The sequence below is a fragment of the Dromaius novaehollandiae genome, chromosome 3 (genome assembly GCF_036370855.1).
Source record: "Dromaius novaehollandiae isolate bDroNov1 chromosome 3, bDroNov1.hap1, whole genome shotgun sequence".
Lineage (NCBI taxonomy): Eukaryota > Metazoa > Chordata > Aves > Casuariiformes > Dromaiidae > Dromaius > Dromaius novaehollandiae.
The window spans coordinates 72,233,423-72,256,925 of NC_088100.1; the positions used below are offsets into that span (position 1 = coordinate 72,233,423).

Consider the following 23,503-nt stretch of genomic DNA (forward strand, 5'->3'; position numbering starts at 1 on the left):
GACAGTTTTATCTTACAGCTGGAGCCATGTAGAAGTGGTTGCTTTAAATTCAGACATTCATTAAAGGGATAGGCTAATCAGTTGACAGCTCAAAAATTCTAAACAGATAAATATCATAGGAATAAAAAGGGAAGAATAGATGGGATAATGAAAAGACTGCGTAATACTGCAGGTCTTCTGAGTTCACCCTAATGGACTATCATAAACCTGCTGTATTGGCCCCAACCTTTAGATCCTATTTGTTGCTAAGCAGCTGAGTCTATTTAGACAAGTGATCAGTTACTATTCCATCTGGTGCACTCTACCCAAGGACAACAGTTTTCTGTGGCACCTTCCAAAGTGGCTTATTGAACTTGGTATCTGGTTTTCCTAAGCACTGTAGCACATGGTGCATTCTCTTTCCTAGATCTTCACCCTCTGTAATAGTTTGAAGATTTGGAGATTGTCATAAAGCAGTACATATGCAAGCTCTGTGCAAGAAATGTATACATGCTTTTCACTAGACAAAACTCATCCCTGAAAATTGAGGAAAGTACCTTATTGCAAATCCTCTTCACAGGCTCATCTTAGCTCTCCTGCTTAGTCCACTGTCTGTTGCAGTTTGTGTTGGTAATACTTGATTCCTCGCCTCCTTGAAGGTATAAACTTACTTTTTGGCCTGGCTGCAGCACTGTGCCATCTTTCCTTCCACCTGCTGCCAGTGGGAGTTCATGTGCTTCAGTACCTTGTTAGGGGAAGTCAGAGGAAAGGCTGCAAAATTATTAAGGAAGGCTATCAGTATGGGTCTTGGCTGCATGACTGTTCCCCCTAAGTGTAGAGTCATACCGCCCTCTCAGGCCTTACTGCGTGTTGCTCTCAGGCTACGTCTGTGGCAACTCAGACTGACTCAGCAGTCTTGCGTTAAATATATTTACACATTAAATGCCATCTTACAACCATGTTTCCACTATAATTAAAATTCCTAAGATGGCCAAAGTATCTTTGCATTATTGTACTTCTTCTAATGCCTCTATATCTCTAGGAAGAAATCCAGGCTGCCTTAAAAATAAGTAAGAAAGTAGAAATGGCATGAACTGAAACTGGGAAGTTGACAGCTTTGTGAACTGTACAGCGCATTGAACCTGCCTGAAACCTCCTGGGAATTTTGTTTATATCTGAAATCCTAATATCAATTTGATTTTTAAGTCAGTTCCTAAATGTCAGCAAAATTAAACAAATAATAAAAAGAGGGGACTCCACCCCATTAACTAAATCAATTTGCATGTATACGACTAGTCCACAGCCTCTTGGATGAAGCTAAGGTGTTAGAGAAAACCTCTGATAAAACGACTTTGTTACTGCTTCATGTTTAAGCTCTGAAGGACAGGAAATCAGATTATTCATTTGAAATACATATTTTTCTCCGGGATCTCAATAGGAAACATAGGTTTCTTAGTAGAACTGCTGATGGGTGGAGGTCGGTGTGGGAAAGCCCAGGCATTGTGCCATGCACTTATCCCTGAGCCAACAGTCTGAAAGGAGAAAAATAAGATGGATATATTGTGTATGGTGACTTTCTTACTGTGCTGCAGGTCTGTATTTTTTAAACTCCTTTTATTTGTAAGTTAAGATGTACTGCAGGCATTTAACAGTTATAACACATGACGTAAAGGGGCACCACCTAGTCAAAGATGATTTCTGAAAGATGCTTGCTCCGATTTGTGTTTCTCTCGACTAAGTAACCCTAACAGTTTTAAAGACAACTTTTTTACTCTTTGTTTGCTTTCACACCCTCTCTTTGGCGTGACGGTTTAAAACTTCTTTTGAAATACGCGCTGGGATGTATTTCCACGCCTTGGCTTTTACACATTCACGCAGCGCGGCAACGGTTTCAACATGGAGCATTTCACGGAGTTTCGCGGCCGCCCGCCTCACCGGTGCTGCCGGCACGGCACTTCACAACCGAAAAGCCCGAGCACCCGGCACCCGCGAAGCCCTCTATGTCCCCAACCGCCACCGCGGCGCACGCGCATGAGTCGGTTCATGAGCATCAGTGGGGGGAGTTGGGCATGAGTGACGGAGGCAGGAAACCTATCTTGTACAAGCATTGGTGGTTCAGTGGTAGAATTCTCGCCTGCCACGCGGGAGGCCCGGGTTCGATTCCCGGCCAATGCAACAGCTTGTTTTTCATTTAACACCCCTTCCCTTTTTTTTTTCTTTTTTAAGACATTTTCCTGACGCCAATAGTAATAACGCTTAAACAGAAAAAAAAAAAAAAAACCCTCGGGCGCCAACATGTCATCAGCTCGACTCGCCCGCGAGAGCCACCTCGCTGTCCCCCTACCCCGCGGTGCCTGGCTGGAAGTGACGCAGCCGGATTTGCCTTCAAACTGGCGGCGGCGGCAGGAGGCGGGCTAAAAGGGGGTGGGGCGAATCTGGGGCTGGGGCCCGGCCGGAGGAGGAGGAGGAAGAAGGAGGGAGGGAGGGAGGGAAGAAGAAGAAGAAGGAGGCGGCGGCGGCGGCGGGAGCAGCGGAGGGGTCGTGGTTCCCGGGAGTTGCCGTCGTGGCGGAGCCGAGCTCCAGAGACGAGTGAGCGAGAGCCGCGGTGGTCTCTCCCGGCGGGCGGGTGGCAGCCGGCTCCCTCCCCCACCCCCCCGATAGCGGGGGTCTCGCGCTGCCCCAACCGTCCCCCTCGCGCCGGGGGCGATTGGGCGGCGCAGTCCGCCCGAGGCGCGGGCGCCCCTCTCTCCTGCCGTCGCCTGCGGCGCCCCTCTGCCCGGCCCGGCTCGGCTTAGCGGCGGCGCGGCGAGGGGAGCCTGCCTTGTCGGCCTGGCTCCGGCGCCGGGACGGGGCCAGGGGCGAGAGGGAGGCTACGGGAGGCGCGGCGCGAGCCGAGCCGCGGCCAGGCTCTGGCTGCGCGTCTCGGCGGGGCGTTTGAAGCGCTGCCGTTTCCTCCCGGCAGGTCTCCGGCGCCCGCGCTGGGTTCTCGAGGTCTCGGCCGGCGCTGGGCGGCGAGATGAGCCTGGCTCCTGTGTCACACGGCCCCGAGACCGGACGCTGCTGTGGAAAATGTGAGTTGCCGCGGTTATTGCTGTCGTGACATCTGTGAGCCGCTACGCTGTAGCTATCGCTCTTATGTCATAACTTAAACTTTCACGTGCTCGGAGTCACGCAGAGCGCCATCGTGTTCTCCTCAAAGCAATTGAAATGTGACTATCTGCAGGTGCATGGCTGCCAATCACTATAACATTAGGAAACGAAACTAGGTGTGCTGATGTGTTGAGAAACTAGTGTCTCTTGTATTTTACTTTGTTTCTCGTTTCTTCCCCCACCTTTTTTTTAAGCCAAGCGAGCTTTTTGGAAATTATGCCAGTGTTTTTTTCCCCTAACAGAGGGAAGCAGTAGGCAGTGCTTTTAGAAGTCCATTCTGCAGCATACCCTTCTAAACTTACTAACTGAAAAGCTCTGTATGTTGATACAGACTCTCTAAAAAAAAATGCTAGCTTCTGTTAAGTGGGGAGTAAATAATATGATTTTAAAAGCCTTTTTGAATGGCTTAGTCTTGAAAGTATAAAATGGAGAAACACTGTTGGCAGACAATCTAATGAATTTTTCTTCTGTATAAACAGAAAGCTAAGTATGTTTATGTTCATGGTTGCTGATGTTTTTCTTTTGCTACCATTACTGTTGGATGTAATAAGTAAATGAGAAAGTTTGTTTAATATCCAATAAGTCTGGCAACTAATATCACCTAAGTAATTGACACAATTGTCTGCTGATACCAAATATTGCTAGGAGTGTTTTGAAGCAGGCTGTTAAAGATGAAAGGGAACTCATAGGTGACACAGTCCAATCACAGGCCACTGTGTCATGAGCAAAACCTGATTCCTAAAAGCTATTACTTCTGGTTTTTTATATCTTCTGATTTGCTGAGCTTTCTGCATTTTCATGGTTGCTTTCAGTCTGATATGCAGGCTTTGACGTCAAATAATGGAAATGCATACACTGCCAAAATTTAGGCTCTGTCATAGTCCAAACATCTGGGTTGTATGCTGAAGCACTCTTCTGAAATGCTTCCTCTTACTATTTGTGCTCCTCTCTAAATGAGCAGAATAGCTGATGGATCTCTGTAGTAGCTGGTAGGCCCCAACTTTAATCTTCCCTCCCAACATCTGAATATCAATCTTATATGTTGTGTAGGATTTACTTGTGAAACAGGATTGAGATCGTGCTCAGCTGTAACATGGGCTTCCAAAAATCTGACTGAAAGAATGTCAACAAGTTTGGATACTTGATAATTCCTTAACAGCCTCACAGTGACTTTATCTTTAAAATGCAATGCAAAAATAAGTTCCAAAAGTTGATTCTCAAAAGATTTTAGTTATCTTGAACTTTGTTAGATTTTGACCCATGCTGTTCTTGCCTGTTCCAAGCTCTAGAAGTATTCCAGGTGCTTGGAGCAAATAATAAAATGCATTCTGCTACTAGAGATATTCATAGTCAGTGTATTGAACAAGTATTCTTATCGCAAAGCCTTTACTTTGTGTGGGTAGGTATGTATGTCTACGTATATACAGTGTAGAACTAAATTTACAAGGCAAAATGCCTGGGTTATTTGTGTTCTGTTTGGTGTAAACTTTACAAGCTCATTTGTATTCTAGTTGCTGTTAGAACATAGATAACTTCACTGGGTATGATTCATGGAATGGTTGTAATTGATAAGGGCTGCCTTGCTGTTTTGACATCCTGTTACGTGGTAGTTCTAGGTATTTGTAAATACTTTAAAAACTGGTAACTGATTCAGGATTAGATTATTTTAGTATTGTTTTTTAAATTCATTCTGGATTAACTGTTTAACTCTGGATTTATATGTACTCATGCCTCTTGCACACATCCCTTCCAGGCTATTCTAACTCTGTATTTCCTGTCTTGGAGGTGCTTCAGCATCTTCAGTTACATGTGCAGTAAGCCTGTAGCCTAGCATTAGTGTATTAGCTCCTGCCACCTGTATGCAAGTAGCAGCAGCAGTGGCATGTCCAGACACAAGCAGAGGCAGTAGCTTAATTCTGCCCCACTTGTGCACAAGAGGCTTGTATTTGGAAGCCTCTTCAACCTCTTCTGCTCTTATGACTCAATGGGAAGCAACAAATTAAATTACATTTTGCTAGTTTAAACTAAATTCTTGCATGTCTCTACTACCCTGATCCACTGATGAAATTAACAGACTTTTTTTTTTTTTTTCTTTTTCTGGACTGTTACTTTGGTTACATTTAAGTGAGCAATAGTTCTTCCCTGTGTAATGCTTAGCTCACTTTTGTTCTGTATTTTTTCTTTCTTTCCATCCTTCCTGTGTGGGTGGGTGTTTTTTTTTTTTTTTTTTTTTTCCCCTTTCACCTAAGAAACACACTCTTTTGTAATGGAATACCATGATTCTGGACCCAGGCTTTCCCAGCTTTCTGACTTGAGCTCTTTGGCTTCTTTTCATTCCTACTATTTTCTCCTTTACGAAAGAAAGTTACTCTTATAAGCTTTTTCATCTGGATATTTGAACAGAATTGTGTTTCTGCTTTGGTTGCTCAAGAGCATTCAGTGTAAAAAAAGTATATATGACTTCTCACTGTGTTGGAAGTCTAGTTTGGCTTTAGTAACTTGCTACTACTTGATTTAAAAATGTTTATTAACTTGTTGCTCAACTTGTGATTTCAGCAAGGTTAGTCATCAGTTAGAATTCTCAAGATGGGCAAACAGGTGTATCAGGTAGGATGAGCCTGAGTGGAAAAGCTTGCTCCTAAAAATAGCAGTAAAAACCTATGATAATATCTGTGTGGTGATCCACGCAGTGCTCGACAAACATCTTAAGGCCCTTTTTCCTGAGATAAAAACAACAAAGCTCCAAAGTCAAATTACATCTCCAAAGCCTAATTAAGCTGGGATATGGCAGTCATTGTAACTGCTGGTCACATTAATCATATCAACTTGTAGACATTGTGTCTAGCTTGGTGCATCTCTAGCCTGATTAAGATTTTACGGCATAGGTTCTTATGATAGCAAGATACCAAACTCAATTCCACAGATCTGTTCCATGTGAATGTGGGAGTGGTGTGGGTTGTCAGAAGGCACCAAGACTGACTGGAAAGCAGTAGGAAATGCTCTTTACTATGTGTGTACTGTGTGTGTACGGTCCTAGCTGCAGCTGCAACACTTGTATTACAAGTAAAATGTTGTTGCCAAAATAAGGTGAAAAGAAATAATTATTTCTATGTGAAAATTATGATATGACAAGATTGCTAGTCTCTCTTCTTATAAAATAATTCCAAAGAATGTGATTATAGGCACAGTTGATGATACTGATATTCCAATTTTCCTTTCATGACCTGTTAATAAGGCATGTCTTCAGTTGTCCTGTTGCCAAAGTTTTGCCATTTGGACTGAAATTTTTCATGGTGGCTGTCTGCTTCAGAGTAACTTTGGGGAATGAGGAGGAAGGAAGGAAAAATAAGAGTATGTTGACTCAAGAATGGATCAGCTGTATATCCAGGAATAAAACTGGGGAGGGAAGAGAAAGAACAAAAGAAAAAGAAGGGTGCAAGCCTTACAGTATTTGATTTGTACTTAGCAGTTTGTCTTCACAACAAGGACTTAACATTTAGCAATGGATCATCTGATGTGCAAAGTGTGATTTCTGAAACCTCTGATAATGTGTCCAAATTTGACCATGACCTGGTCTTGAAATGTTTTCGATCTGAAACTTGCATGCGCAGTACAGACTTAGTACCTCTTACATTCTTTAAATAGTTGATCTGTATCAAGTATGCTTCATCCTAGGGCTTAGCAGTAACTGCTTGTCTGCAATTTTTTCTTACTGGTACTGGGTGCAGGTACTAAAATGAGAGCAAGATGACCTTCTTGCAGGCTTGTTTATTTTCTTTCTTTTATGTTTGGTGTGTGTGTGCTTGGTTCTACGAAGCTTGTAGTAAAGCAGAGAAGTTGGTGTATAAGAGAAACTGAAGTAGAAATGGCACAGATATTGGAGTGGAAGGGGGTGGGGAGATATAAGTAATGGATAAGAGTAGAGGAACACTCCTGTATGGACAGTGGTTGGACCATAAAGAAAGTCTGCTGCTTCTACCTGTTACTATATTTGTATAAATAATAATTCTGTGCTATTCTAATCTAAAAGTTTGGATTCTGCTAATGCTGCAAAATGGAAGTGGCCCTGTTCCATGATGTCTGTTCCCAAAAAAACACTTTGTGGGAGAAATGCTATGATTTGAGCAATGTATTAAATAAAGTGTGTAGCTACACGGTAAATGTTTAATTCTCTTTCCCTTGCTTTATTTTCGCAAACTTGATATATTTTTCATGTTTCTTTTTAAGTGTAATAATGAAGGTGATAGGAAGGGATAAGCAGGGTAGGGAAGATGGATATTTAATGTTTCAAAGAAACAGTAAATAAAACTGAAAAATTGTCAAATCAATCAAACTAATGCAGAATTAGTATTTTCCACAATGCAGAGTCAGACTGTAAAACTGATATACCTGGAATGGTAAGGCAACAAATTTAACAAAACTTAATGCATCTGGTGGAAGGACACTTTTTGGGAGACAGTGTTACATAGTATCGAGAACGTTGTAGTGCTAACAATGAAATATCTACTCATCTTAAATAGAATAAAGAGTGGAGGAGAGTTTGCAATTGTGGCTCATAAAAGTCCTATAAATCTGTATGTTTTGTATATGCCTTCCAAGAAAATCTTCACCGCACCAAAAAAAAGTATGGAGTGACAAGTTTCATCTGTAGTAATAGAAAAGCCCAGTTACCTTTCTACATATATTGATTGCATTTTTTCTAGAAACTTTTTCTAACCAATTTACTTCCTGCTTCTGTATTTTGATAGGCCTAGTGAGATGATGATCATATGAAAATAGCTGTAAAAATTCTGTTCCTGGATTGTGGGATTTTTCTTAATATTCCTTATCTTTTTCAGCTTCATGTTGAACATGAGCCTTGTTATGATTAGTGAGAATGTAAAGCTGGCCCGTGAATATGCTTTACTGGGCAATTATGACTCTGCAATGGTCTATTACCAGGGAGTTCTTGACCAAATGAATAAATACCTCTACTCTGTCAGAGATACATATCTGCAACAGAAATGGCAACAGGTAAATAATCCTTTTCTGGGACATCTTGAGGGGAAAATATTAAACTATCAATTTGCTTAGTTTATAGTGAACAGAAGTATAACTGTCTACACAGTTCTCTGATAAAACTGTAGCATTATTATATAGACTTATTCAAGTCTTCATTATGATTTCTTGCTCTGACTCTGGCAAAACAGGCAATGGAGCACAGCCATGGGGGGCCAGTGCACTGTCCGGCTTTCCTGCTTCTCACTGATGAATACACCTGTTATGCTAAAGTTTTAGGGTGGTGTTACCTTGAATAGTCTTACTCCTCTCTCAGTATTTCAATAATGTGACTTGTAGATCCTTAATAGAAGCTGAGTTATGGCTACCATGTTAATTCAACCATAACACAAAACAGCATTTTTTCACTGCTTTTCAATCTATTAGGTTGTACTTGTTTAATAAGCAAAATGTGCCAAAAGTCTCTGCATCTCTGGTATTAAGTCCAAAATCTGTTTGTTCTTTAAATGTGCTGAGGAAGACAGAAAAACATTCTTAATATCTGATGTGCGTTAGTCTTGTTTAGTACGGTAGATTAGGCTAGCCTGTGAAACACTGTGGAATCCAACAGAAATTGCATAGAGTTTGAGAAAACTGTTACAAACTTATTTGCAATATACTTAATCTACTGTGTATTTTTTTTTTTTTATCAGGTTTGGCAGGAGATAAGTGTGGAAGCTAAGCATGTGAAAGATATAATGAAAACTCTAGAGAGTTTTAAGCTAGACAGTACTCCGTTGAAAGCTTCACAGCAAGAATTACCAGCTCATGATGCAGAAGTCTGGTCTTTGCCAGTACCTGCTGAACGTAGGTGAGAGAAGACTTACCTGAAGACTTTAAATTTACATTTATCAGGGCAATGTGCTTTGACTTCAGTCAACTACTGTGTAATTCGGGTTCTGGATTTTTAGGTACACAGTACTTAAATACCAGCAGTTTGCTATTCATTTACTGTGAAGGAGATGCCATTTTGAAACATCTTGGGTTTTTCTTTTGTAGGCTTGACTAATGTCACACTTCATTTTGTACTTTGACTTAAGATAAATTTGTTGTTACATGGAAGCTCAACTTTATTGCTGAATTTCTTTTCTCATCAACTTTACAATGAATTAGTCTGCATTTAGTTGATGTGAAGAGGATGGAGAAAAGCTATCAAAGTAACAGTAAAATCTAAGTGTCTATGTTCAGTTGCTTTTGTGTAGCAAGTTGGTTCCCTGACCTTCAGAAACTGGTCAGTTATGCTAGCGTAAACCACAAGGAGGGGGTGGGAACAAGCAGCTGCAGGCCAGCCTTCCTTTTTCAGAAGTAGTTTTGAATTATGCTGGGTTAGTGGGTGTGAAACCAGGAACCTGGGATGTGGTTTGACGATATAGGTGCTGCTGAATGAAATAGTGCTACTCTCCTCAGTTACCCGAGTGTTTTTGCTCTTTTCTTTCCTGGCATTGATTAGCTGGTTCAGGATGCTAAATTGGCAAAAAAAGACACTTAACTGTTCTGCAGGCCTAGGTGTGTGGGGGCTTTTTTGTTTGGGGGTTTTTTCCTTCCTCTTTTTCCTTATGAGTTGGCCACCTGAACTGGTTAACTGGGGGAAAATCTAACAAATGCCCCATGTAGCATGAGGTAGGAAAACAGGAGTGTATGCAAGGCAGACATTGGATTGTGCCTTTTGGCAGAAAGCTACTATTAGATCAGCTTAGCTGTACTGTCAAACTGCTTCTTGAGCCTTTGACAACTCGTTTTTCACAGACTAGTAACTTCAGTCTTTAATGATGGTGTTTTGGGGGACTTGGGGGTTTTTGTTTTGGGGGTGTTTTTTTGTTTGGGGTTTTCTTCTTGTTTCTGGAAGAAACGAAGCTTACCTGATCACACTGTTTCTCCATCTACCTCATCTAATAACTTTTGAACATGATAGTCAATTTTAGTAAAACATAGTAGAAGATTAGGGTCTGGAATGTAGGAATATCCTAATTTTTTTGAGGCTTTCTAGAGAAGAGAGAGACAATATACCTAAAAAAGGGAAAGACTGGAGTGACAGAACGACTTGTCAGTTCCGTTTATTTGCTGCCTGGTTAAGTATTGGACTGTGGTAATATGAAAACCCATGGTGAAAACTCAGGTTATGTGGTGTTGGAATAATCTCTGTAAATTCTTGTGTTGAGAAATCAGAGCTTCCTAATTTAAGAAGGAATTGAGTATGGAAACAGATTTTTTCCTATACATTGAGCTTAGGGGTGGAATTCAGAGGTGACTAAATATTGATGACCTGTTAATAATTAATGTATAAGTTGGCAGATATTCCATTTGTAGACTGAAAAGATTTTAATGTGAAAAGGTTTTAAGAACATTAATCAGGAAGAGTAACAGATTTATAAGGGAAAAGAAACTGAGTTCTTAAAACGAACTCTGCAATACCAGTCATGGTACTGGCTTATTCATATGTTACATGTTTCTAAAAGTTTGAATCTCAGAGCAATCTAGTAATTGTAATAGGACTGTCCAAGTATAAATTTTATATGACTTTCTTTTGTGGGGAGGGTCTTTTTTAAAATGGAAATTCTGAGACAAGGATATTGGGGGACAGGAAACAAATAGTGTTTATTTTCCTTTGGGGATGTTGATAAGGGATCTGGATTGGTGTTCACAAATGCTTTTTATAAGTAGTTTTGTGCATTTCTTCATTTTGCTTTAAAACAAATAACTTATCTTGGAAACTGGAATCTGAAATTCTGTGAGTTACACTTTTAAATTAGCTATTCTTTTATGTAGTTTTGAGCTACTCCAGCAATAGAATGACAAACAACCATGGGAGAGACCAGATCTCTCCCACCTCCTCATTTTTTTTTCTATGGAGGAAGTGAAAATAAACCTGGCATTCATGAGAAACCTTTTAATTCATTTAGGTGGGAGAGTGAGGACAGTTGTGGTAAGGAGAATATCTGTTTTTTCTTTGTTTTCTAAGCTCCTTTGTATCAGGATTACTTTTATTTACATAATATGCAGAGCTAGGAGCTTGTTTTAAGCAAACAGTGAGAACAGAGCTTGTGGCAAAGGCAAAGTGAATTTTTAGTGGCTTTCTGAAAATAAGTCTGTCTTGTTTCTGACCTACATAATTCTCTATGGTAACTTGTAATATTGGCAGCACCTTTAATTTCAGTGAGTGAAATATATTAATATATACAGATATATATAGATTTTTATCTTGAGCAAAATGGCTTTCACAGTTTATAGCCACATCAATTGGTTATGTAGTGCTTTCCAGTGACTTCACACTGAGGCTTTTTGCATATGTTATGACTAATTAGACCTTCGCCAGGACCCAGAAAACGTCAGTCTGCTCCGTGCAGTGATTGTAGAGGTCACAAAAATCGTATAAGTGCAGCAGTCAGAGGCCCTCACCGTCCATCCTCTCGAAATCCCAATGAAAAAGGGAAAGCAGTCCGTGGCCGAGAAAAGAAAGATCAGCAAATTAAAGGAAAGGAGGAGAAGGTAAGCTCGCAAATAACTTAATGAATTCTGGAGACTTGGATTCTTGCTTTCTTAATATTGAGTATCCAACAAAATTAGATGCCTGTAAAACGTTTCTTCAGTCCAAGTCAGTGTGCAGATTCGAATCTTGCTTTGTAAGGTATCTTTGCTTTATGATAACTGAAGGGTATAAAATGGATTAAAAAGCTAATTAAAAAAACCTGATCTAGTGGAACTACTGTAAGACTAGAAGTCAGTTGTCCCTTTTTGTAAATGTGGGCTTTTGTACTACAGCTTGAAAATAGTTGCTTAAAATTATAGTACTGAGTTGCTGAAACCAAGCCTGATGGAGTGAGCTTGTTGTGGGTTCTTGTATTGCTTTCGCATGGTTTCGTCTGAGACTGACTCACCTGTTCCAGAACATGTGCAAGGAAACATGTTTTCAGGAATTTAATTTTAAAGGGAGTGTGGTGCTGGTGCTGGTACTGTTTTAAATTTGCTAATAGCTCCAGATTCTTTTCAACAAAGACCCAACACATTTCATGAGGGAGAATGATCCATGATGTAGTCGTCGTAATCAGTGACTGTTTTAATTCTTGCCTGTGCTGTAGTCCTAATAAGTTTAGTTGATGACCAAAATAAGAGATCATACTAAAGATACTAAATTCTATGTCAGTTTTCCAAAACTTGAGTAAATCAAATACCAGTATAATACAGAGTTTTTATTAGCTCCTTCAACCTGTGTGAATGGGTACCTGTGTAAAACGACTACTTTTAGTTACTAGGAGCTAAACTGTGTTATTTGCATGATAATCCTTGGTCACTAAGGACACACTTACACATGGACTTTATCCTTTCAGCTGTATGGCTTTCTTGTTTTCAGTCTACTGCAGAGCTACTGCTCTGCTGTTCCAGTCCATGCTTCTCTGTCAGTTTTTTGTCATTTTCTTTATTAGTCTGTTATTGTCTTCTCACAGCTTGCCTCTGCTCATCCTATGAATAGAAGCCCTTTTCTTTTTTCTTTTTCTTTTTTTTAATCCCATATACAAATGTGTATTAGTGACTTAGTGTGGCACCTTCTAATCCACTCTCCCACAGCATGTCCCCTACCCACCTGGTCATCTGGGGTAGTTCTTGACTCCTCTGGAGGAAAGGAGAACACCACTAGACCGGGATAGGTGTGTGCAGCTTTGATTACCTACTGAAGCAAAGAAATGGCATCAGTGCAATATGCTGGCTTCGGGGAGAAGGGAATGGGACCAGGACAGTATAGAAGTATGGTAAACTGCACAGATGCTGCAGTGCAACAGTAATACAGATGCCTTATAACTACGGTGCTGTTTTGAATTGCTTTCTTCTAGAAACATGATGCTACTGTGGACTTGATTAAAAAAAAAAAAACTATCAGTAATATCGCTGATACAGTGCTGTATCTTTTTTATGTAGAACAAATCCGCATCTGAGATTTCAGAATCTGAACCAAAGAAATTTGATGGTACTGGGTATGATAAAGATTTAGTAGAAGCTTTGGAAAGAGATATAATTTCTCAAAATCCCAACATTCGATGGTAAGTTTGAATACTGCTGGGTGTTTTTTCGAGTTGTTGCTCCTTTTTCTTCCTATAACCTAACAAGAATTAAATACTTTAGCACGTGCCTACATATATTTATATCTACAGGTTTTTAATTATTAAATGGGCAACTTAACTTGTGTAGTTGAACTTTTTTTTTAAGAACTCTGATTTTTTTTTTTTCCCCTGTCTCAGCCATACAAAGCTTCTCATACTTTTCCAAGAGAATCCTGAAACCAGCTTATGAGATGCTGTTTTGCTGCGTATAAGACTATTGTCTGCCAGCATCTCTTGGTTTTAAAAACCTGTTTTACTACCCAGCAGTGCACAAGGATCAAAAACTCAATAGAGAAGTTTCGTCAGTACAAGATCCCTTTAAATTGGTTCTGGACACGCGGTGACTTCCAGCATAAGACATAACCACATGTCAGTACCTTTACATAAATGTGTTAAATATTAAACCTTACACAAAGGTTGTTTTGTGCTCAGAATATTACTGAGCTTAGGTGGTTTTGTGGGGATTAAATGAGCAAAAAATTCTCTGGCGAATAAAGAAGGCTTTAAAAAATTCAAATTTGTATGTATAGGACAACTGACAAGCTTCAGTTTAATATGTAAATATATTGTTCAGTTTTTATACCAAATTTTAAATTACAGCTTCAGACTTAAAGCAGATTCTTCAACTAGGTATGTTTTGTAACTGAAATATTACTTGGACATGTGCTGGTAAGTGGAATGCCCTTAGAGTTGCCCTCAAGAAAATGAGGCCAGCATTATAGGGTTTCTAAGATTTAATACACTTAAAACTTTGAAAATGAATTCTAAGAATTCTTCTTAATTCAGCTTTTTTATTTTTTTTAATTTTTTTTACTGACCTTTAGATTGTTCACTTAATGGCGAAAGATGCTATTTGAGTTTCTGGAGCAACCAACTTCTGAGCATAACAGAAAGCATCAACTATGATTAGCATAGGTTTATCCCAACTTGCCGTATCCTGTTTGTTCTGTTTCTGTGAATAAGAGCAGTGATGCTCTAATGAAATAGTATGTGGTTCCTCCTCCCTCCCCCCACCTTCTGCTTTCATTGGAGTCTGCCAAGGATGTCAGCTATAGTTGTAGGCTTTTCCCATTAGAACTTAAACACACTCAACTCCATTATTTAAATTATGGAATAGCCATTATGTAACAGTGTGTTTGGTTGCATATTGAATTGAGATGTGAACTGATTCTTTTGCAGCCTGTCTGAGTCTGTTAAACCACTTTTCTTCTTTTCTTATCAGGGATGATATTGCTGATTTAGTAGAAGCCAAAAAGCTGCTCAAAGAAGCTGTAGTTTTACCAATGTGGATGCCAGAATTTTTTAAGGGAATTAGAAGACCGTGGAAGGTATGAAATCCAATTCTGTGATTGTAAGTGGGATTGAGATTGGGTCTTGGAGGACCAAGAAGGCATAAGTGGTCTATAGATTATATAAATTCTTTCCACTTTTAATACTAAAAATTTAATGCAGGTTGTAGTAACAAAATAAAGCTATTAGCTAAAATTAGTACACTCTTCAGCTACCTTGTTGGTATTGCTTCCAGAGAGCAATAGTACTTAATTACTTAACTCTGAGTAATTTTTAAAGCAAAAGTTTACATCTAGTATTCTAATAATATACTACAAACAAATTGTGAACTTGTCTGTTTTGATTCCCATCCTAAAAGTGGGACTCTTCTTTTAACAGGGTGTGCTGATGGTTGGTCCTCCTGGTACTGGAAAGACCCTCCTGGCAAAAGCTGTAGCTACTGAATGCAAGACTACTTTTTTCAATGTTTCTTCTTCGACACTTACCTCAAAATACAGAGGCGAATCTGAGAAACTCGTTCGTCTACTGTTTGAAATGGTGATAGAATTTTCTTAATGTAAATAGTGTAATAATGAAGCAGAACTACTTCTGGAATAGTAAAACCTTGTGAAACTTAGGATCTATAGCAAACACAAAAAAGCTTTCCAGGCTGTTAACACTTTAGGACTTCTGATCTGGCCATGTACACCGAAGATCTGTTTTATTAGTAAATAGTTTTTTAACAACTGAAAAAGGGGTCATCCTTGTTTTTGGAGTTAGTTTGTTATATTACAGGTGGCTTGCTATAAGCTGATGAGTGCTATAGAACAAACTTACGTGCAGGCAAATCTTTAATATAGGAATCTTGCCCAGAAAATGATTAGATCTTATGTAGGCTGTGCATGTCGTATAAACAGACTTCCAGACTGTATCAAGTACTTAGTTGGCTTCAGAGCATGTAACATTTGAAATTGGCTCAGAGCATGTAGATTTTTTGCTAGGGTGTCCAGTGCTGAAAGGAGTGGGGGAGTAGGGTCGCAATTACAGTAGTCAGAAAAGTCAATAAATTCAGGATCAGGTTTTACAACATAGTTTGACCACATTGTTAAAATATATGATTAGTATCATGCCTATCAGTGAAAACTGCATGTATGCAAGGAAGCATATCACAGTTGCTTTAGGGCAGTAACTTTTAATATAGCAGACCTTTTTCTCTTTGACCTCCTTCATGTTTCAGAAAGATTAGGATTATTTTGCAGTGGACCAGTTTCTTGGAAAGTTACTTCAGAAGTTGATAGTGATATATATATTGTAGTACATGTCCTTCAGTCACATGGTATCCTAGCTTAGCAGTAGTCCTAATTTTAACTGAGCTCTTACTCAAGCATTCTGTGATGGCTTTCACACAGTCATAAATGTAAAGGCAGTTGTACACAGTAGAAATAACCTTATTAAATATTTGTCATAGCCCTAGTGATTATAGGACTCTGCCAAAACACTGTTCTGCTCAAATATTATTAATGAATTTACAGCTGCTCTATATTTGTGTAAAATGGTCAAAGATGGGAAAGGTTAGGTTATTGTATAGGTTATTGCTTCATACTTATGGGCTGATTGATTGGGATAAATGTGTCAATAGTCAGCTCAGAATATGCTGTTATTTAAGTGCAACTAGCCTGCCATTTCTGTTTCTGCTTTATCTTCTGCTTTCTTTAGGCTCGATTTTATGCCCCAACAACTATATTTATTGATGAGATAGACTCTATCTGTAGTCGCAGGGGAACTTCGGAGGAGCATGAAGCTAGCCGGCGTGTGAAAGCAGAACTGCTTGTTCAAATGGATGGTAAGTAACCTGATAACTGGGAAGTTCTGAATTGAAGGAAACTTGAGGGAGGAAGAAAAGATCTAAATTTCATTCCTTAGATGTAGTTCCTTTGAAAACTTTACTTTTAATTTGGGGTAAAAAACATATAAATGCACTATTTTAACTGCCAGTGTGGAAGAAAAAAGATACCAATTATTTAAGCATCTATTGCCATAACTGTATTTTATTCACTCAGAATAATGAAGATTCAGTGCAGAACGTAACATTTCAAAACTACGGGAGAAAAAAATATTACTTGCCCATGTATAACTGTAGCAGTAAAGATGGCTTATTCCTCTCTCCCTCCCCCCTGAATCTTTCCTTAGCCTATCACCTACTTTTTACTTGGCTTTGGAGAAGTGAGTCAAAACAACTGTCACCTGTACCAATTTAAACTTAAAAGGCAATCATTGTGCTTAACTTCTTTGGGATCTTTTATTTTTCCTTGAAGATATAAATAAAATAGAAAAAAAATTTATAGAAGTGGCTATGGGAGTTTTCTCTCTAAAATTGAGTGAAATTATAACAATTCACTTAAACTTTGTTGTTCTGCTAAATATTAAAAGTAGGTAACACTGTGCACAGATAAAACCAGTGATCTTTTAGAGGAATCCTTTTTATACCCCTTTTGGTAAGAGGGGAGAAGGAAATGAGCAACTGAAAAGTCCTAATCTATGGAGTAATTTGTGATAGAATTCCATAAGTCAAAAGATTTGTATACCTATTTTTTGTTCTCTGGTGTTGCTGCCCTTTTATGTTTGACTTTGAATAGTAGCAGAGCTGTGATACTATTCTCATAATCAAGTATGTGCATAAGCCAGTTTTATTAGTAACAACTATTTGAAGTCCTTTTACTTGAGTTTTCATAAGTGGTATTTTAAATGCAAATTTTGAGGCAGACTAGGTACAAAGGGTATTCCATGGCCCAGTCCTATGACTGTAAGCAAAAACAGTAAATGCAGAGGCTAGCAGGTTTAATGAAATGTAACTCTTTCATATAGTAGCAGTTTCACAGTGCGTTAGAGACTGAGATGTTTTTTCTGCCCATAACAAGTTGTGACTCAATGCACCAAATCTGAACATTCACTTCAGTAGCAGTTTGTAAGAATCTACCTGAGTATGTGAAACATTTGGCCTGAATTCAGAAGTAAAGAATTTTTTTTCCTTTTGGAGAGGAGTAGTGCCATTTTGGCATGGCTGTTAGTAAAAACTATGTGTTTGGGGGAAGTAGAGGGAGGTGATTGTTTGGTGGTCTGTCTGCGCACACGGCCACCCACCAAAACGCTGTTACAGGACATTAGTGTGAAAATTTAAGTGTTGTGGCAGAAATGTAAACAGCTCAGCTGTAAAAGTGTTCCAGCTGTGAGAGAGAGAGGAACTTCCTCATCTTGTGCATCCTATGCTGATACCCCTAACTAAACTGATTCTCAGTCTTTGCTTGCTAGTCGCTGGATGTAGGGAAAACTAAACTAATATCTTAGTGCAATGGAGTAGCTGCTTTAATATAGTGGACCTGTGGATATTGTTCTCTCTATGCATAAAACTTCACAAAACATACAAATCTTACTTCTTGTTTTCTCCAACACAGGTGTTGGAGGGGCTACTGAAAATGATGATCCTTCTAAGATGGTTATGGTACTTGCTGCTACTAATTTTCCTTGGGATATTGATGAAGCCCTGAGGCGGAGACTAGAAAAGAGAATTTACATTCCTTTACCATCAGGTATAAACATTTGTGGGGAGAAGGGATTGAAAAGACCAAAATCAAAACTTTATCAATATTTGTTCAGTTTTGGTTACCTGATTTCAAAGTTACCTTGATAAATTTGCACACATATATGTAATGAATTCAGGATCATGTTAAATCTAAACATTAAACATTACCTTTGTAACAAGTACAGAATCCTTTTTCTCGCTTTTCCTCCTTTTCCTCTTCAATTTGTTTATTTATCTTTAGAAAGCAGGTTGTATAGACTTAATTTTCTGTTCTTTGGTTGATTAGCAAAAGGTAGAGAGGAGCTCCTGAGAATAAATCTGCGAGAGCTGGAATTGGCTGATGATGTTGACCTTGCAAATATAGCAGAGAAAATGGAGGGCTATTCAGGTGCAGACATTACCAATGTATGCAGGTATGTTAACATTGCATCATTTGTGTTACTACTATAAACTCTGAGAAAACTTTTTTTAAAGTAATAAAGTAAATTGACATGATTAAAGTTGTTGGTTGAGAATAGACTGTCATTTATGTATAGCTGAAAGATGAAATACTGTGTTAATACTTACCTAGATTTCTATTTGATACTTTCATATAATAATAAAGAGCAGTTGCAATACAAAAATCTAATCAAACCATAATTTAGGTAAAACTCCACATTCCTTCATGTAGACCAAATCCTTTGGGTAAGCGGTACCTACAGGTTGGTAGAGTTTAACCTGTAGAGTTGCTGCAGTCATTCTGCTGAGGTTATATGTATGGATGTTCTGATGAAGTAGTAGGAGGTGATAGTGACAGAGGCCAGAATAACCAAGTAGAAACGTAGAGTGCTCTTCCTTCATTATGAAGAAAAGGTATACCATTTTGTGTCACAGTACAAGAGCCATGCCGTGAAATTTTTGAAGTACAATTACTTAACATATTGGCTTTAGTGATAAGGCTGACTTGTGAAGTTTTGTTTTTACCTCCTCCCTTTTACCTTCCCCCAACTACTGTTCTTACACAATCATTTGTGGGACTATTCTATAACCTGGATTACTGGAATGATCCAGACTAAAAATACCATCCGGCCCTCCCCCTGCCCCCATTTCCCTTCCTTTTCCAATTTTTTTTTTTTTTTTTTTTTTAACAGACTAATATCAGTCATCTGGTTTACATCTAAAAAATTGTATTGCCACAGCTGCAGAGGTGGCAAACTATGGAACTGGCAGCAAATGACCAAGAACTTGAACTTACTATGATGCTGTTGTCATATGTATCCATTTAGCTATGCTTTTGAGTTTTGGAGGTGGCACTAAAGAGTAGTGATGCAAAGCTGGAGCTCCAAGTTGTGCCAACACAACTGTTGTGGGCCTGTGCTTCGAACTGGGCAAGAGAACTGTTCTGGATTAAAAACACTTCTCCATAGCTTCTCTTAAACACAGATCCATTTCTTGTCTCAATTCATAATACAGCCCTGAAAATGTTTGTCAGCGTAACGGAGAGGACGGTATGCTGTTTTGTATCATGCCAACAGAATTCGAGTGGCCTATAACCAAAATTGCCACCAAAGGCTCCATCATCAGGGTCACTTAAGGCTGAACTGAGAGCTTGGAGGCTCACTAATATTTCCTGAACAAACCTTACCCTTTGTCTTTCTGAAATCCTCAAGCTCTATTTTAGCACAACAGGCTTTCACAATGTCTAGGAAAAGTGATGTTAGTTGATCTAAAACAGTAAAACAGCACTGTACAGATTTGTTCTATTTGTAGGTTTACAGGATGAATTTGTGGTAGTGTTTTGCTAAGCCTTTGCTTAGGTGTTGTGCTTTGGAAGAACTTTGTGGTAATAGGTTCACGTTTAGTTGGCCTGTTACTTTGTGCATTTTAGCTGCAGTTTGTCTCCTCCAGTCTGTTTGCTTTTCCAGATACAACATTTGTTATTTGTAATTACTACTACACTGGATATCCATACACTTGTTTAAAAGTCAGAATACTTGTAACATTTTCGAGTGAATTTCATTTGTATGTACATTGCCTTTTATTTTTTATCAAAGCCTATTTGGACAAATAATATATTATATATTTTTAAATGGATCTTTCAGTTGTGGCAGTCTTAGATGACTGAGGTGGCAGCAACTGGAAATCCAGACAAACTGCGGTCTGGATGTGCATGACTTGTAACAAATACACAGGCTAATTTGAGTACTCTTATTTATATTTTGTTAATGATATCAGGGAAAACTGATTTTAGACAAGACTGCTTCCTTTATATTGAGACAAAAAGACACATGGCTGATCTAAAAGTACTCCTGTATAATTCAGCATTATAATATACAAGCTTTATCATGTTTGTAGACAAATTTGTAGGATATAACAGTACTTACTAGTGACTTAAGCAGAAGTTAGGAAAAAGTGAGCCAAGAACTCTGGTTTGCTCAAATTATTCTGCTGTCTTAAAGAATTTGAGGTGAAGTGTTAAGTTTTTACTCTGGCACAGCAAACTAGTCAGAGGTAACAGTGCAGTTATTAAGAGTCAGCATATAAACATGAAAGATGACAATGAAACTTAAAGTTACTCAGGAAATGTAAAATATGTCTAAATTGCATATTAGATGTCAGTGTAAACTGACTTTTGAGTCATTGTTTTGAGTGGAATGTGAAGGTTGAAAGGCCTTTGGAACGGAACTGGCTTTCACTGTGTATTCCAGTGGATATTTTCCTATTCCTGAATATAGTTTTGGTGCTTCTCCAAACACAAACGGTGTGTTCTAGAGAGCGCTAGCAGTTGATGTTGCGAGTCAGCAAAATGACTACACTGAAGAAGGTGGCAGCTGTACTTGATTTTGGTAAACTGATGACTTGAGACAAATTAGATGCATGGAATATATTTTTTTTCCTGCAGATTGTTTAACATCAGCTTTTAGTTCACAAGTGCTGATATAACAGCAAAGCATGGTGTCATTTGCCTAAGATGAAGTTTAACAAGGCAATTCATTTTATATTGTTCCGAAGTGTCTACTTCTAGTTATTGTGTTCTGCTTCTTAATTGCCAAAGATTATTTGGTAAATTCATGATAAAGTCTGTCAGTTGCATCGTCACTTGGGAATACCTGAAACAATATGCTGAAGTGGTCTTTGTAAATCTTCCTAGAAGAAGTAGTATAAGTTATTCACACAACTCTCCCTGAAGGTGGGGATAGGAGAGAGTGATACAAGTTCCTTTTTCAGGAAAATAAACGGCAAGTTCTTCCCATGGAAAGGCATGTTGGGAAAGATTTCTTTGAGTTGCCTCTAGACTCCTCATTTTAATGCCTCCTAGGAAGCAGTCAGTGGGTCTGCTTGACAGTAGCTTGACCCTTGGTTGGCATAATACCTTAAGTTTAATGATTCCTGTTTAGATTTTTGTCTGTGTGTCTGTCAAGGTGCCACCATGGTCTGAGGTACAGTTGTCCTGCAGGCATGGGAGCCCCACATACTGCTGGTGTTACTTAAGTGTTAAGCAAATAGCAGAACAGTGCTGTAAACTTGCATTCTGTAGTTGCTGTTTTTACAGCCAAGCCCTGCTTGTGTGTGTGTTTGCTTGTTTTTTAAATGATGCCTAGAGTAATAGGTCTTCAGTGTGTCCACGTAGGAAAAAAGCTTAGCTCAGCTCAGCTCAGCTCATGCTCACTGAGCTCTTAAATGTAAGCATAGCACTTGTTTGTGGTCTTTCCCCGATGCGACTGCTGTTCTAAGTCTTTGCTGCTTTGGATTCTCACCTACTAATAAAAGTATGGCTTTATTTTATGCTATAATATAGCTTGTATTACCCTTCCATCAATTTGTGCTGCTAAGCAAAATTAGTTGCATTTTCTTACAGTAATGAATTATATAATAGTAAAATAGTATGAGCTTTAGTGTTTCAGTGTTATCTTACCTATTGAACATTCAGCTCAACTCTTCACCTGCTATTTCTTGTATTAGTGTTGGAAATCCAAATACAGTCAGTAAACTTAATGCAGCAAGAAAATGATGTGTTTATATGACACTTAATGCTTACTGAGGCCAGAAGTTTGAGAAGCAGAGGGCTGAACAGGTTTTGTAGTTAAACTCTTACCTGTGAAAATAGAGTGTGGAGGTAGGTACTACAGACCCCTCTTCTTTGCAACAGAGTCCCTCTTTGGACGAGGAAACATTCCAATCATTTCTCCTATATGTAGAAGCAGTGAAAGTATTACTTTGCCTCGTTCCTGTTTAAAAATGCCAAATACAGCAGCTGCACCATAGGCATGGAGTGACCTTAGATAAATCAGTTAATCTTTACCTCAGTTGCCCTGCTCGTGTATTTAGTATGATAGCTATTTAAAGGCCAATGAGGATAAGTTAATGTTAAAAAAAATATGGAGAGCATGCTAGTGTGGTCTGTACACATACCTAAGGAGCTCCTCCTGTGAAAACTTACAATTTTGTATTGTATCTTGTGGAATGAAACGGCTTAACTGGAATGTTATGTTGAGCCCTTTAAGCAAGTGAACCACCATCCTCTACTGAATAACTCTTTCTTGCATTTCTAATAGAGATGCATCATTGATGGCTATGAGAAGGCGTATCGAAGGCTTGACACCAGAAGAAATAAGAAATCTTTCCCGAGATGAAATGCACATGCCAACAACTATGGAAGACTTTGAAATAGCTTTAAAAAAGGTTTCTAAATCTGTATCTGCTGCGGACATTGAGAAATACGAAAAATGGATAGTTGAATTTGGATCGTGCTGAGTTGTCTTATCTTGAAGAAGCCACCTTACGTCTTAAAACAGCTTCAGAAGTAATAAGTAGTGTGTCAGTGCACTGAGTGCTCTTTCTAACTTTTGTAATTAAATTTAAGAGCAACAGATAGCTAAATAAATGTTTTTAAAATGCAAATTCTCTCTAGTTCTTTTTGAACTAACTTAGAAGTTGTTTCTTATCTCTCTTTCTCAAATGTTGAAGTTACTGATGGAATCTGCTTTGATCTTCAAGGTTTTTAAATGTGACTTTAAGTTTAAAACTTCTAGTAAGTTTTGCATCGGAGGGGTTTTTGTATAATAACTGCATTTTAACAGCAAAGAAACTAGCCCTGCTAAGTGACTGATGGATGCTGAGAACCAGAAAATGGTAGGAACAAGATGCAGTTATGAAGATCTGCCAGTTGATCCTAGCTTTAAACTCTTTCTAATCTATTATTAAAGAATCTGTGCAGAGGTTGAGAGTTAGAACAGCAGCCCTTGCACTGCTCACAGTTGGTAGCGTCAACTTAAGTTTAAGCAAGGTGTATCATCATCACAGGAAAACAGTATCTAATAAGTAGTATTAAAACATATCCAATTAGTGTAGGCTAATTGCATGCAGCCAGCAGTGGTGCAGAGTCACATGCTAGAGGTGTTAGTCTACTTGTAAT

At 38.7% G+C, this 23,503-nt stretch overlaps 1 protein-coding gene and 1 non-coding gene across 2 annotated transcripts; both read left to right on the plus strand.

Annotated features, from left to right (window-relative positions):
* The first annotated feature begins 2,083 nt into the window (after positions 1 to 2,083).
* Positions 2,084 to 2,154, plus strand: TRNAG-GCC (transfer RNA glycine (anticodon GCC)). Its single transcript has one exon. It is a non-coding gene; the product is annotated as a tRNA-Gly (tRNA).
* A 261-nt stretch (positions 2,155 to 2,415) lies between these two features.
* KATNA1 (katanin catalytic subunit A1) lies at positions 2,416 to 22,989 on the plus strand. Its single transcript, XM_026111280.2, has 12 exons — positions 2,416 to 2,568; positions 2,942 to 3,050; positions 7,968 to 8,142; positions 8,820 to 8,977; positions 11,469 to 11,652; positions 13,078 to 13,199; positions 14,482 to 14,587; positions 14,928 to 15,086; positions 16,245 to 16,371; positions 17,981 to 18,115; positions 18,395 to 18,521; positions 22,644 to 22,989. The coding sequence occupies exons 3-12, from the start codon at positions 7,972 to 7,974 to the stop codon at positions 22,840 to 22,842; spliced, it is 1,488 nt and encodes a 495-aa protein (XP_025967065.1). The 5' UTR covers positions 2,416 to 2,568; positions 2,942 to 3,050; positions 7,968 to 7,971; the 3' UTR covers positions 22,843 to 22,989.
* The last annotated feature ends 514 nt before the right edge of the window (positions 22,990 to 23,503 follow it).

Coding starts and splice junctions, on each gene's coding strand:
- KATNA1 (XM_026111280.2), top strand. CDS start 7,972: ATGTTGAACATGAGCCTTGTTATGATTAGTGAGAATGTAAAGCTGGCC. Junction 18,116..18,394: donor TTACATTCCTTTACCATCAG/GTATAAACATTT, acceptor TTGGTTGATTAG/CAAAAGGTAGAGAGGAGCTC. Junction 18,522..22,643: donor GACATTACCAATGTATGCAG/GTATGTTAACAT, acceptor CATTTCTAATAG/AGATGCATCATTGATGGCTA.